The sequence below is a fragment of the Cebus imitator genome, unplaced genomic scaffold, assembly GCF_001604975.1.
Source record: "Cebus imitator isolate Cc_AM_T3 unplaced genomic scaffold, Cebus_imitator-1.0 Scaffold87, whole genome shotgun sequence".
NCBI lineage: Eukaryota > Metazoa > Chordata > Mammalia > Primates > Cebidae > Cebus > Cebus imitator.
The window spans coordinates 3634198-3649641 of NW_016107402.1; the positions used below are offsets into that span (position 1 = coordinate 3634198).

Consider the following 15444-nt stretch of genomic DNA (forward strand, 5'->3'; position numbering starts at 1 on the left):
AAAAAAAAAAAAAAAAAAAAAAAAAAAAAAAAAGGCTAAAATAGTACATTTATATTATCTATATTTTACCACAATAATTTAAATAGAAAAAAAGAAATGGAAAATAAGGCAAAATTCTAGCCTTAGCTTCATTTTAGTAGCATTCGACAAGACCTTGTAAAATTGTTATAAAAGTATCTAAATGCTTACTTTCAATTTTTGTACTTATGTCGCTGCAGACCAGTAAAAGTTTGTGTACTGGCAGCAATCGAACTGCTAGTACACTTTGATAGTGCTGACTCGAGCTGACAAGAGGGACTCTGGCTTTGCTAGGCCTCTCAGGAGACCTTCCAAGGGCACAAGGTTTCTGCACCGTGACTCCCTCCCACAGGCACTTCTGAACACCAAGCCCGTCACCCTCAAGCAGCCCAGGCCAGGTGAGACCTGTCATGTCAGGGTCACCACTTGAGACGTTGATCACCTCCTGTGGAGGTCTGTCCTGCAGACCCTGACTCAACGATGGAGGAATAAAATGCACTCACACACACCAGAATACAGTGAATCTGAGTGGGCTAGGGATGGTCATCAGCTGCTCTCACAGGGCGACTGCAGCTAACCGACCAGATTCCCTGTCCTCCTCACATTTATTGAGTATAGATTTAATAACAGAGGTTATAAGTCAACATGCTTGTGCATAACTAACATGGTTAAAAGAGTCGTTTTATAAATGATAAAAGGTCTTGATTCTGGGGCCCAGAAAAAACACCATTAATAGGAAATTCACCTTTGACCTCCTCTGAGAGGACCATTTGGCAAAGAGTAAACAGAGTAGGGACAAAGGAATGTGAGGTAAACAGACTTAACTGGGCAAGCTTTCATTATTCTAATCTTCACCCTATGACTTAAAGTTCTAACATAAGGAACTGGCTGCCTTCAGTTCATTCCATTAAAACCTGTCAGCTTTCCAAAACGTTTGAGACTATAATCTTCTAACTTTCCCTAGTATTTTGCCAGCTACCCCGAGTGAATCCCAGCAGCCAGACACACTGGTCTGATGTATGGCTGATGCCTCCTTGTGCCCCAGTCTGTCCCTAAGGGCCTTCTTGATGTGCACTGTTATTTATTCATTTATTTTTTTTTTTGAGATACATTCTTGCTCTTATTGTCCAGGCTGTAGTGCAATGGCATGATCTCAGCTCACTGCAATCTCTGCCTCCTGGGTTCAAGTGATTCTCCTGCCTCAGCCTCCCAAATAGCTGAGATTACAGACAGACACCCACCACCATGCCCAGCAAATTTTTGTATTTTTAGTAGAGATGGGTTTCACCATGTTGGCCAGGCTGGTCTCAAACTTCTGACCTCAGGTGATCTGCCCACCTCAACCTCCCAAAGTGCTACAATGACAGGTGTGAGCCACTGTGCCTGGCCAATGTGCACTGTTATTAAAGTGTCCCTGTCAGTGGCCAGGAGAATGGTGGTGCCCCTGATAACTACAGGGAGTCATGGGGTGGGATGTGGGGTAGGGCGGCCTGTGTTGGGGAGGTAAAGGGTAGAGAGGTGCCTTCTTTGCTTCTACTCCGTAAACCAAACTTGGCCGAAGCATTATCTCCTACAGAAAGTCATCCTGGGCCCTGCATCCTGAGGAGCCCCTGTGTCCCACAGCAGAGCACAGGTCTCCCTGTATTTGTACTGAATGGGTGACATGGTAAATTAGGAAGTGGTGCCTGCTCCTGGGAAGATGAGGGGATGTAATGTGTGCCTTGGTTCTAGGGTATGAGTGGATTTCAGGCCCCGCAGCTCCGTGGCAAGATGCACCCTGTGAGCAGGGGCTGTGATGGGTGCAGCTGCAGGCCCATCTCTGCCTGGCTGTGAGGGACTGGAGAGATGGCACTGGTGTTTAGGATGTTGCATCCTGATTACAGAGGTCTCTGCCTAGATGAGCAAGAGAAAACATTGTTGGCTTTAAAAAAAATCTAGGCCAGATGCGGTGGCTCATGCCTGTAATCCCAGCACTCTGGGAGGTTGAGGCTGGTAGACTGCTTGAGCTCAGGAGTTCAAGACCAGCCTGGGCAACATGGTGAAACCTTAGCTCTACAAAAAATACAAAAATTAGCTGGCCATGGTGGCACACACCTGTAGTCCAAGCTACTCTGGAAACTGAGGTGGGAGGATTGCTTGAGCCAAGGAGGTTGAGGCTGCAGTGAACTGTCTTCACTGCACTCCAGCCTGGGTGACATAGAGACCCTGTCTGAAAAAATAAATTCTAGACACTGGGGCTCTAATTTTATTTACTGTTTTTAAAAAAAATTATTTATTTATTTAGAGACAGAGTCTCGCTATGTCTCTAAATAAATAAGGCTGGTCTCCAGCTCCTGGGCTCAAGTGATCCTCCTGCCTTGGCTTCCCAAAGTTCTGGGATTATAGGTGTGAGCCACCACACCCAGCCACAGGCTGGCTCTAGTTTTAGAAATTCTACCTCCAAAGGTCTGATGAGGGTCCTGAGTCTCATATTTTGAAAAAGTACCATGTGATCCTAATATCCCACTGATGTCTTGCCCATAGAGGTGCCAGTGAGTGTTTGGTGACTAGGTTTAAAGGTACAGCACATCTCTGGAAGAAGACACAGGCGGCAGCTAGGTGACCTGGTGTAGGGGATTGGTCAGAGTGGTGAGGAAAATCTATAGGGAAAGGATGCAAACCTTCTGAAAGGTTGGAAGGTTTTGCTGAGCCCCGGGGGAGAATAGCTGAAGGCAGCTGTTCTATAACCATGAGGCAGAGGGCAAGGAGTGTAGGGGAATTTATCTTAAACAGGCTCGCTTATATTGACCAGGAACCGACCTTTGATCATCCAGTGTGTGCAATGTTCCCTGAAAGGGGATCAATAAATGTTAATTACCTGCAGGTTGTGTTTTGCTCCAGGTCTCCGGCATTGTGCCTGCACTGAATAAAAAGCAAGCAGCTCCAGCTTCTTGGGGCTGCTCTCTGGCCAGTAGAGCCAGGCAGTCCCGTAGCTGCTCTTACGCTGCATACCTGTGTCTGAGTACTCATTTCATCCGTTGGCCAGGGTCTGCTGGACAGATCGGCAACCTGGGAGGGCGGGAGATTCACTTTTATTATACGTCCTTTTGTATGGATTGGACTTTTGATCTAAAAAAAAAGGTTTGGCTGACTTGGAGTGATGGAGTTGCAGTTCTCTGTGTCAGGCACTGCAAACGCTGGGCCTCCAGCAGGGACAGAGCGGATCCAGTGGAAGACAGAAGTGGGTGGGCCCGAGAGGGATGGAGAGCTGCAGAGCACAAGTACCGCCTCGAGGGGGCAGCAGCGGCCCGGAGTCTGCTGAAGGCAGCTGGGTGAGGACTGCGAGCCCAGGGTTGCCAGATCTACTGGCTTTTTTCAAGATAAGCCTGAAATCAGATTTTCACATGGAATTGTCAGCTAATTCAACAATTTAAAACACGGCATGGACCGAACACAACATGGCTATGGTTCGATGCTGGCTGCAGGCCACCAGTTTGTGTTCGGATCCAGGAGGATTCCACTAAGGATTGTGCACCTCAGAGCCATCTGCAAAGCTATTGCAGAGCCATCATTTGCTTCTAGAAAATCGGGTTGACGCCACATGGGGTCAGCAAAGGATGAGGACAAAGCCAGTGCCCCAAGATGGACAGGGGGAGTCACCCACCCACTCACCATTATTTAACCCAACATGCATTTATTAACCTCCCACCACGAGCCGGGAGATCCAGTGGTGAATGTGACAGGTGGAGTCCCTGCTCTCCAGGACCCTATGTTCTAGCTGGGGAGACACTTGAATTAATGAGTAACATTTGTGACACATGAGTTGCAGTACAGCATGGGGATTAAAAGTCTGGGTTTCAGTCCTGATTCCACTGCTTGCTAGTTGTCATTTTAGACAAATCCCCTAATCTAGGTCCAGTTGCCTCACTTCTCACCTGTGGCATGGCCATGATAACCTCATAGGGTTGTTGTGGGGATTCACTGAGACAATGCAAATGATAATTAGCTGCTGCTATTAAGTAGAGAGCTGTGAGAGCAGGGAGTTGGGGAGCCTAGGCTTAGGATGGGCACCCCCCATCCCAATGAATACTGGGGCTTTTTGCCAGTAAGGGGAGCAGGAGGCCACAGGGGTTGGAAGCTCCAGGCCCAGAATAGGCTCAGTCTTCTGCTGAAATGGCTACAATGAGGCAGCTGGCTCATTTCCTGTCTGTGTTCTTCCTATGGATCAAATTTCAGCAGCATAGTTGCCTCTGTAGGATTTGGTGCCCAAGGACTGGGAAGGTACTACTCTGCTCTTGGCCATGATGGAAGAAGGCCAGTCCTTTCCAGCTATGAACCAGAGCCCCTCCATGAAGCTGCTGCATTTTGGAGCTCATCAAACCCTACAACTAAGTTTTAAAAATCTAAGTGCATGTACAAAACAAGTTAGAAACCCTTTCCTATGCCCTTAAGTCCAGAATATCAGCTTCTGTTGGCAGAGGCCTAAGCCACAGGGACCTTTTGAACCTTCATTTTGCCTGGTAAAAAAGGAGGGGGCAAAAAAAGAGGAGGCAAAAGTCAAGAGACTTGGCTCATCAGCAATGTGTCTGGGGCCTTGGAGTTCAGCTCTGTGTATAATATCTCTCTCTGATCTCAGGGGGTCCGCAATCCAATCCTGTAGAAAATCAGTCTTGGATTTGGAAGGAAACTTCTAGGGCATCTAGTCCAACCTTCACCCCAAAGGGGGAGCTTTTCTATAAGAAACTTGGCCTTGCTGGGCACGTTGGCTCATGCCTGTAATCCCAGCACTTTGGGAGGTTGAGGTAGATGGATCACAAGGTCAAGAGTTTGAAACCAGCCTGGCCAACATGGTGAAACCCCATCTCCAATAATAATACAAAAATTAGCTGGGCATAGTGGTGCATGCCTGTAATGCCAGCTACTCGGGAGGCTGACGCAGGAGAATTGCTTGAACCCAGGGAGGCAGAGGTTGCAGTGAGTTAAGATCGTGCCACTGCACTCCAGCCTGAGCAACAGAGCAAGACTGTCTCAAAAGAAAAAAAAAAAAAGCAACTTGGTCTTCATCTTCTGTATTCCTAAATGAACCACATTTAACAGTGATTCAAACAACTGAATTAGCAGTAAGGTAGCCAAACTGTCATCTGGGTGCATAGGTTTACTGGAAGAGCTAAAACGTCGCTGGAAATCAGAATTTTCCACTGGGAGAATGACACAGCTCCTTTTATAAAGGAGCACCTTTATAAAAGTGCTGAGGGTGGCGGATGAGACCTCACTCCAAGGCATGCAAGGATAACCAGAGGCCCTGACTTCTTAAGGAGGTGGGACCAGCTGAATGTAGTGCTTTCATTTGCTCGCTGAGTCTGGTGAGCAGGTCTGAGGCAGAGGGGAATTGTTTCCAGCAACTAGGGAACGCTGAGCTGCCAGAGCAGCCACTCTCCCTGTGCAGGGCCTACAGCAAGACTGCCTGGGTAAGCTTCTCTTACTAGCCTTGGACGTTGAGCACATTACATTACCTTCCTAAGCCTGTTCACGTCTCTGTATGGAGACAATGAACACCATGCCTGGACATTAAGTGCTTGGTAAGTGGTGGCACCGCTGTTTTTCCAAGTGGAGTGTTTTTTTCTTCTCCTCCAGCTTCCCACGTTTAGCAATGCATGTCCCAGTTCCTCAGTGCAGCGTCAGCTACATGGATCACTCCAGAGCCCAGCAGCCCCTCCCACCTCATCCCTGTGCCGCCTCCACAGCCACCATAACTGTGGGCAGCTATGTCTGTACAGCAGTCACTCTTTGGTCAATGCACCCTGCCTCCACTTTCTCTTCCTTAAAGTGGCTTTGTTACTGACCACTGCAGTCCCTGCATTTGAAAGCCTTCAAAGAGCTGCCAATGTTTAGAATAAAGAAATGGGGAGGGGGCCTGCCTGGAGAGCCTGCCACAAGCCATTAACTATGACAGGTTCTCGGTGCATGCCACAATCACAGGCTTACCAAGTGTTCAACAATGAAGTGCTTTATTGGGGTCTGGCTTGGAAGGTTCATCTGACTTCCCAAAGGACAAGCTCAAGTCCTTTCTCCTAAGGTTCCCAGACCACAAAGCCCTCTGTGGTCACTCCTTTCACCAAAGCACTAGAGCACCCTGCTGAGTACAAGTATGTGGTCGAGGCACCCTCAGGTAAGCAAGTGTTCCAACAGCTCTCCTCATGTAGGCATGTGATGTGCTGGCCCCATCCCATTTTTTTCTCCATCCCTAGCACATAGTGCAGTGTGGAGCACATTCTAGGTGCTTGTCAAATGTTGATTTAAGGGCCTCCTTCACATTCTTCAAACCTCTTTCCATGAGGCCAGTCAACCATAAGGCTCAAGTACAAAAACCTCAGGAGGAGACAAGCCTCATTTTCCATTCAAGATAAAAGGAATGGAGTCTGCTTCTTGGTGACAGCCCTGACTGCTTGTCAAACCACTCTGGCCTTATGAGGCCAACATACTGGAAGTGCTCCCGGGAGAGGCTGCCTCCACTGGGACAGACGCAGACTCCTGTGATGGCAAAGAGAACACCAGGCCTGGGAAAGCATGCCAAAAGACACTCCCCAGAAGCTTGTAGGTACCACCACTCCTCCTCTTCACTCCAAGCCAGATGCAAAGAATGTTGAAGTGGAAGTTACTTAACTGATCTCCCGTCTCATTTTATCCAGGAGAAAATGGGGGCCCAGGACTAGGTGCTTCTCCAAAGGTCAAGGTGAAATAGAAAAGCGAGAGCTTCTATTTGTGCTAAGATGTATCCCCTTCAGTTTCCTGTGGCTTAAGCTAATAATACAAACATCACAAAGGAGGGGATCAGGGCCACCGTGGGATTGGTGGTAATTGACAGGGCATCCTTTTAGGCCTGTGTTGATCCTTCCCTAGCTTTCTCCTGAGGTCAGTTTCATTCCCTAAATGTCCTAGATGAACAAACGCTTACTGCCACTGGTAGGACACTTCATATCATTATGCCAAATTTCTACCCTCAGGCCCTCTTTATATTCCCATCTACTCAGAACTGATATTTTAAAGATCGCAGGGAACCTACAATGTGCGGGAGATGGGAGCCAAGATGAACAGTGTTGCACCACTGCACACAAGCCTCATCCTGTCTTCTTGGTTTAGATATTGCTCAGAACCTATTGTTTACTCAACCACACAAGCACTTGTTTCTATTTGCCCTATATGGCTCTTTAAACCAAGCTTTGTTCAGAATTCCTGATAGATCATTTAAGTAAATTTAGAAGTCAATTCAAGGAATACAAAAACTGCATAATCATATCCAACTCAAGAATATAAACTCAGATCACTCATTAGTCTCTAGTTTAAAACATTAATCATGATTTATATGGAGTGCTAAATACCTATGTTCTAAGTGTGCCCTCTCGCTGCAAACTCATTTAATCCTAACAACAATCTCAGGAGATAAGTTGAGGTAGGATGTTAATGTTCTCTTAACTTTCGTAAAACCCCAATCAAGATACAGCCCTGGCTGCAGAGGCACATGCATTAGCAACACGTGGACCCTACCGCAGTATTAGCAGTCATCTTTTGCTGTAAGTGCTTGGCTTCCAAGTTTTTATACAGACATCTAAGAGGCACAAAATATTTATAAGTAGGCTATCTCCCAAATAGCATAGGAAAGCTGCCAAAGGCTTTCCCTGAACTGAGAGGCAATGCACTGACAATGGGGACCATTAGAGCCTCTGGATACAAGATGACATATCTGCCAACCTTAACCACCCGACTCAAATGCTACTTTAAAATAATGTAGCTTCCCTTTAATCATTTCACAGGAGTTACTACAGCAGCACAGAAAATTTTATTAATATTCTGATTCTTGCATCACAGCTGTTAGGACAGGAAAGGATGAGGATACACACCACCTGTATCGTAGAGCAAGCAAACCACCAACTAACATCTTGAGATTCTCTCTAAACTGTTCTCTAGAAACATGCTTGTGCCTTTAATCTGCCTTTTAAAAGGGACTCAGAACAGAAAATGCTTGTTTGCAAATAAACATCTGAAAGAATATAGTAACAGCTGACCTGGGCTGAGGCATCCAAACAAAGCGGTCATTGTGGAAGGAGACAATGCAAACCACACTGGGGCAAGAAACTGAGGGCAGAGAACGTGCGGTCATTTGTGCGTTGAATATTTCCACCAGCTCCAAGGCCCCGTTGGAACAAGTATCAACCAGGAGGGTCTCTACAGCTTGATAATTAACCTAACTCAAAAAAAGTCACTGCCACCAACAGCACTGTGCAGTTTTATTAACCATTCAAGTCCAGTAGCATCTGGTAAGATTGGGACAGAATTGGGATTGAAAAGTGAACAGATATTCAGCATCTAACAGTTCAAAAGAAGCCACTACATACTCTTTTCACAAATATGTTTTCACAGAGCCAATACAGTACTAGCCATTAACCCAGTACACCAAGTGTACTGAAGTAGAAAAGATGCAACAAGAAAAATAGCTACATTAGAAAGACCAACACTTTAGAAAAAAACACTTTCAGTTTCTCCCCTTTAGCCCCTAAAACAACATCTTACAGTCTGCATCTACCTATACAGTCCTACATTAGCTTCTAAAATATTTGTCAGGAGGGAAAAAAAAAAATGACACTGGCCAGTACAGTCTTTGGATATTTAGGAAGGGGGTGGGGAGAAAGTCAGTTCTCAGAGCAAATTAGTCAGCTTCAGTCTCGTCAGCAGGATCTTTGGATTCTTTGTTCTTCCGCACTTCTTCAATGTGCTTATCCTGTAAAGGAACGGTAAGGTGCCATCAGTCAAAAAAAAAAAAAAAAAAAAAAAAAAAAAAAAAAAAAAAAAAAAAAAAAAAAAAAAAAAAAAAAAAAAAAAAAAAAAAAGCCTGTCAAGTCACAACCCCCAACCCCCACCTTAAAGAGGCCCAACACAACCTTGGTGCATATATTACAGCCTGTGGGAACCACAAAATTTGAGTTCTGGGACATCATCTTCTAATTTCCTGGGTCCCTTGTAGAATTTAACCACCAAGCCACCTACTGGTCTTCCAAGGACTGTGCAATTATGCTGGGAATTACTGAATATTCCATCTTAAAATACACCTTTGATTTAACATGCTAAGTCCCAAAATGGATGACAAAAAGACACCAAACACCTCTTATCAAGGCACTTAGTTCAAGCCAACTCACTGGAGCATCAAACTCCAAGCTCTTAACCCTTTTACAGGGCAAGAAACCAACCTTCTCTCGCAAACGCTCCAGTTTGGCAGCCATTTGCGCCTCTCGGTTCTCTTTGTTAGCTTCCATTTTGTGGGTCAGTTTCTCTTCTGCCATTTTACTGAAGTTGTTGTTCTCTTCTATTGCCTTCTGAAGCACTTCTTTCTCATGCTCTCGTTTCTCAGCAAGCTGCTTCAAGACCTCAGCTTCATGGGACTGGAAAAAAAAGTTTAACAGACTAGGCACTCTAAAATGTATTCAGGCTGGGTACAGTGGCTCACATCTGTAATCCCAGTACTTTGGGAGGCTGAGGTAGGTGGATCATTCGAGGTCAGGAGTTCGAGACCAGCCTAGCCAAACATGGCGAAACCCCATTCTACTAAATATATAAAAATTAGCTGGGCATGGTGGCAGGTACCTGTAGTCCCAGCTACTTGGGAGGTTGAAGCAGGAGAACTGCTTCAACCGGGAGGTGGAGGTTGCTGTGAGCCAAGATTGCACCACTGCACTCCAGCCTGGATGACACAGCGAGACTCTATCTCAAAAAATAAAATGTATTCAGCATTAGTTAAAATTACAATACAAATTATTTACTAAGGGGACTGAAAGGCAAAAAATAAGGTCCCTTTAAATAATACTGAAGTTAGGACCTGAATTATACCTATCATAAAATACTACGAAAATGCTATTTTTTTCTAGTATTTGTATTTACTTTGCAAAACTGCTCTTTTTTGTTCAGAAATCTCTTACCCAATTAGTTCTTAAGAAAATCTTGCCGGGCGCGGTGGCTCAAGCCTGTAATCCCAGCACTTTGGGAGGCCGAGGCGGGTGGATCACGAGGTCAAGAGATCGAGACCATCCTGGTCAACACGGTGAAACTCCGTCTCTACTAAAAATACAAAAAAAATCAGCTGGGCATGGTGGTGCGTGCCTGTAATCCCAGCTACTCAGGAGGCTGAGGCAGGAGAATTGCCTGAACCCAGGAGGCGGAGGTTGCGGTGAGCCGAGATAGCGCCATTGCACTCCAGCCTGGGTAACAAGAGCGAAACTCCGTCCCCCCCAAAAAATAAATAAATAAATAAGATTTACTGCTTAATGGTATCTGGATGACTTGAGGAATATGTACTTGGGAGTGGCACTTTGATTGTAAAGAATTTGACTATTTAAGGGCCGGGCGCTGTGGCTCACGCCTGTAATCCCAGCACTTTGGGAGGCTGAGGCGGGTGGATCACTTGAGGTCAGGAGTTCGAGACCAGCCTGACCAACGTGGTGAAACCATGTCTCAAAAACAAACAAAAAAAGAATTTGACTATTTAACTTCAAAAGCTACCCAAAGAAAACTAGCTCATTGTAAAAATTTTAACCATACTGACAAAAAAAAAAAAAAAAAAAGACAAATTTTAAGACTAAGCCTCCACATTACTATTTAAGACAGAAGGGTCTGTTTCAAGGAAAAGCCTTATTAGCTTTTGCCTCAGGAAACTGCATTAATTACCAGACTATACCTTGGTATGCCACCTTCAAGAGAACAGCGTTTTCTCAAAACATTCAGATGTGTTTGGAACCAATGACTTACGGGATAACCACAGAGCATCTGCCACTGGTTCTATTGATTCTCTTCTGCCAAACTCTAGTCATGATGGGAGTTTCACTATATTTAGCCAGTTACTATGTAAAGCACAGGCCAATGACTACAGGGCCAGGGTTATTGTCTAAAAAACTTTCCATTGTCCAACCTTTGGTTATATTGCTTCTTCCTACTCCATGAACTCAGACTATTACACAGAAGCGCAGAAGACGACTCCTTAGTGTAAATACTGCTGCTGTTCGGGCAGGCGGGTATGTGTGTGTATAAGAGTATATGTGTGTGTGTATGTGTGTGTGTGTGTACACTACAAATCACACTATGCTGGTTTGGGGCAGGTTATTACCTTACCTTTTGTGTCTTACTTGCCCCAGCTTTAAAATCAATCCAATCAGGGTTGCTGGGAAAGGGAGTTACATGAAAACTTATGTACAGTTCTTAAAGAGCGAAATAATGTTGAATGGAAAGAAATACACCAAAACGGTAACGCTGGTTACTTCTGGGAAGTGGGATAATGAATACTTTTAATTTCCATTTATAAATTTCTATATTTTCCAAATTTCCTACAACTAGCATATTAATATTTGTTGATCCTTCTGATTCACCTTTAAAGATAGTACTTTATAATAGAATTGCTTAGATAAAAGCTACCATACCAGTTGAGCAACAAAATCACACTAGCAATTTTTAAAGTTTTTATTGTACAGCTCTCAAAAAACAAAGCCAAAGTGCCAAAGAATCATCTGCCAATAAATCTTTTCAAAGAGGAAGCATGAAAGAAGCATAAGCTTCGGTTTAAGACAGACCAGGGCTTGAATTCTGACCCCAACACTTACTAGTTGTATGATTTCAGAAAAATGATTTAACATGCCTGAAACTGTTTCTAATTTCCATCATTTGGGTCAACATCAACTCTATAGGGTCAATGTATTAAAGGAGAAAAATATAAGCAAAGGAGCTGGCACATAACAGGAATTCAATAAATGATGGCTGGTATTTCCTTCCAGTAACTGGCATATGTAATAATCACAGTATAGCTACAATTCTGTTTTCTTCCTATTATAGAAAAAAAGTTGATCTGCCCATTACATAAATTAATATCCTGCTTTCTGTGAATTGCTATGTTTACCTTGCGTCTTTCTTCTGCAGCTTCCAATTTCTTCTGAATTTCCTCCAGAGAAAGATCCTTCTTTTTTGGAGGGGAAAGGGGGAATTCCGGAACAGATTCCTTTGACCGAGGGCTGAGAATCAGCTCAAAAGCCTGGCCTGAGGCACGCTTCTCCAGTTCTTTCACCTGGATATCTAGAATTGATTATATTTATAATTCAGAAAACTAGGATTCTCCTATTCTAATACACTGTTCCATAATTTCCTAAAAACCAAATCAATTTTCAGCAGCCTGTAATTCTTGGCTTTAAAAAAACGAACAAAAAAACAAATCAATTTAATGTATAGAACGAGGGCTGTTGAGGAAAATTATGGGTTTTTTCTCCCCTTTTTATTTCTATCAGCCTACTGATACTACAGGAAGATGTGTTTGCAGGAAAGATATTATTATCTACATACCATTTCCCGGGGCCAGGTACCATGGCTCATGCCTGTAATCCCAGCACTCTGGGAGGCCAACATGGGAAGATCCTTTGAGTCCCAGAGTTTGAGACCAGTCTGGGCAACAAAGGAAGAGCCCATCTTTACCAAAAAAAAAAAAAAAAAAAAAAAAAAAAAAAAAATTAATTAGCTGGGTGTGGTGGCCCATGCCTATAGTCCCAGATGTTATGGAGCCTGAGGTGGGAGAATTGCTTGAGCCTACTTGAGCTCCAGAGGTCAAGGCTGCAGTGAGCTATGATTGAGCCACTGCACTCCAGCCTGAACAGAGTGAGACTCTTGTCTCGAAATAAATAAACACATAAATAAAAACCATCTCCCAGAAAAACAAAGCTCAATATTTTTGGATTAATAAATACTGTTTTGAGACATCAATATCTGACAATCGCTTTCATAAACAAAAGACTTGTGCAAACTCCACAATTTTGCTTCAGACCAAGCCAAACTGTCTAATAATGAAACAATTATGAGGTCTTGGAACATCCAAGTGATAATCATTTTTTTAAATTCTTCTCCTATTCATAAAATAGGTTTTTGATAATACCAAAATATAAGTGCCAAATCAAAGGCGTAAGACCTGAGCCATCTCAATCTAAATCATAAGCCCATCACAATTTCAGCTTTTCCAAATAAATTACCTACCAGAAGAAGCCATGGTGAATAGAAGACAAGCGAACTGCACAATCAACTGGGATAAGGAAAGCCCTGAAAATGATTTGCAAAAACATGCAATCACTTTCTTTGCCTTTCTATATGTCATCAACACAAAAGAGATTTCAAATCACATCTATATACGTCGTCAGAAAAATCACTATGTGGAATAAAGACGTCATTAACCACAAAAAAAAATTACCAAAATCTACAAAAAACACACACTGGAAAATATGACCTGAATATGATATTGGTGGCAGAAAATCAACTTAACTGAGCTTGCCCGTTCATAAAACTCTTGGATTTTTAAAATCAAAAGAAGTCACAAGGCTGAGGTATTTTTTTCCCCATAAACTCTTTAAAATTTCCCCGAAACTGTAGGAAGATATTTCAGATTCAACTCAACAGTGCCCCCGGAGCCATCTTAATACTGCCTACAACTCATTGTGCAAATGAAATACCCACCCCTGCTTTGTCTGTGTCTGACGTGGTGGATAACAAAACGCCCAAGCTAATATTAACCAATAATGTTGAATTCCTATTGTCCCTCAGGTTTACGCTTCTTTGCCCAAAAGCAAGCAAAATGATTATGAACCTCTAGGTTTTAAGTTACAATATTTGGTGCTGTTATTTCATGAAAAATGCTGTATCTCTTGTTGATCTTTTTAAGATTGTGATTTTTGTAGACTCCACCTAGTACCAAAAACGCAGGACGACAGGTTCCCAAAAGCTAGAAATTAAAATCAGAAGCAGCGATAAGATTAAGGCAAAGCAGAGCCTTAGATCTAGCAGCACCCGACCCAGGATGGGCGTGGCCCTGATCTAGGCGAGGAAAAGCGGACCGGTCGCCCCCGGCCAATCAGAGCACGCCCTGCACTCCGGCCCCTGGCCCCGCCCCCTTCCTCCCCGCGCCTTTTCGAATCTCCCCGAACCCTGAACACCCCAGAGCCCGCGCGCGTGGGAAGGGGAGGGGTGGGCGGGGCTAACGGTCCAATCCGGGTAACCCCGCCCCTGCCTGACTCCCCCGGCACGGGTGCCCCCCCAACTCCCGCCAAAAACACCTCCAAGCCGCCGCCACCACCCCCGTCACAGTTCAGAAGGTGGGGCAGGCCACGGGAATGGGCCCCAGGGTGGCCCCGTGGTGGACTCGCCACTGCCTCCCGCCGTCCCCAACTCCAATCTGCCGTCACCCAAGCTGTCCGCGCGTCCGGCCGCGAAGACAGAAGAGCCCCCGCCGGGCCCGGGAACGCCACCCCTCAGTCACCAGCTGCGGTCGCCGGGAGGGTCGCGGCCCTGGCCGCCTGCAGTTTGGCTCTAAAGCCGCTGGTCCCCGGGGCCGCCGCCCCGTCCCTACAGACAATGGGGACCCCGGCGGGACCCGCAGGGGAGGGAGGGAGGCAAACAAGGGCCCACGCCCCCTATTGTCTCCTCGACAGCACCCCGGGGCAGACGCCGGGAGCTCGCCCAGCCCCCTGCCCACGAACAGCCGCGCCCCCAGACAGTGGGGACAAAGGCGAGGCTCCGCCCGAGCCACACACAAAGCGGAGAGACCCCCGCCCACCAGCCCCGCCCGCCGCCCTGCAGCAGGGGGTCGCTGCCACTGCCCGGCCCCTCCCGCCGACCACGTCCCTCTCTCCTGCCGCAGCCAGCCGCCGCCGCCTCCTCCGGAGCCCCGCACCCACCTGCTTAGTCCGAGCCGCCTGACCACACTCTGAGCACCAACAGACCCGGGCGCGCACAAAAGCGCCAAACAGCGGCACGTGACCTCCCCGCGGGGCTCCGCATTGGCCGAGAGCGGCGGCACGTGCCGCCCCCCGCCCCCACAGCTCTTGTGGAGCCCCGCCCCTGGGACCCCGAAGCACGTCGGGAAGTGTAGTCTCCGCCGGCAGAGTAGAAGGACAATGCTGGGGGTTGCGGGGCGCCTAGGGAGCATCCCCAGGTGTGAGCCTGGGGCTGGGGGGTGGTCTCGCTGTGGAGGAGGGGGTGGCAGTGGACCCCGTACTGGGTCTGAACCAGCTCTCCCATCTCCAGAACAAGGGCGTGGCTGAGCGGGGTAAGGCGGGGGGTCCTTCCCTACCTTTCAGACGTTGGCTGCCTGGACTCCGCCTCGTAGAGCCACGTGCCCGCCTCGCCCCAAGGGCAGCACTCGGACAGAGCAGTGCCCCTTCTAGTGCCCCACCCACCTGGTTGCCTAAGAGGCACGAGCCCCTGTGACAGCACAATGCCACTCTACGCCCTGCAGGGCCCCCTGCCTCCAACGCCCCACACCGACACCAGCGTGTCACCCGTATTGTGACATCATCGTAATTTCTACCCCACTCAGCCCACAGGTCGCGGGCGTGGCCCTTCCCTCACTGTGTGTGTTCTTGCCAGCATGCTCAGTTTCCC

General features: G+C 46.4%; 1 protein-coding gene across 2 annotated transcripts in view; it reads right to left on the reverse strand.

Annotated features, from left to right (window-relative positions):
- Positions 1–14847, reverse strand: part of STMN1 (stathmin 1) — a 21344-nt gene extending 6497 nt beyond the window's left edge. The window contains exons 1-5 of one of the 2 annotated variants that reach the window (XM_017534628.2): positions 14739–14847; positions 13048–13110; positions 11930–12102; positions 9240–9431; positions 7820–8773 (exon numbers count right to left, since the gene is read on the reverse strand). In XM_017534628.2, the coding sequence (XP_017390117.1) occupies positions 8702–8773; positions 9240–9431; positions 11930–12102; positions 13048–13060 (450 nt within the window). In that variant the 5' untranslated portion in view covers positions 13061–13110; positions 14739–14847 and the 3' untranslated portion in view covers positions 7820–8701. Of the gene's footprint in view, positions 1–7819; positions 8774–9239; positions 9432–11929; positions 12103–13047; positions 13111–14738 lie in introns of those variants that run through there. The other variant, XM_017534627.2, reaches the window with a different exon arrangement.
- Positions 14848–15444: the final 597 nt, after the last annotated feature.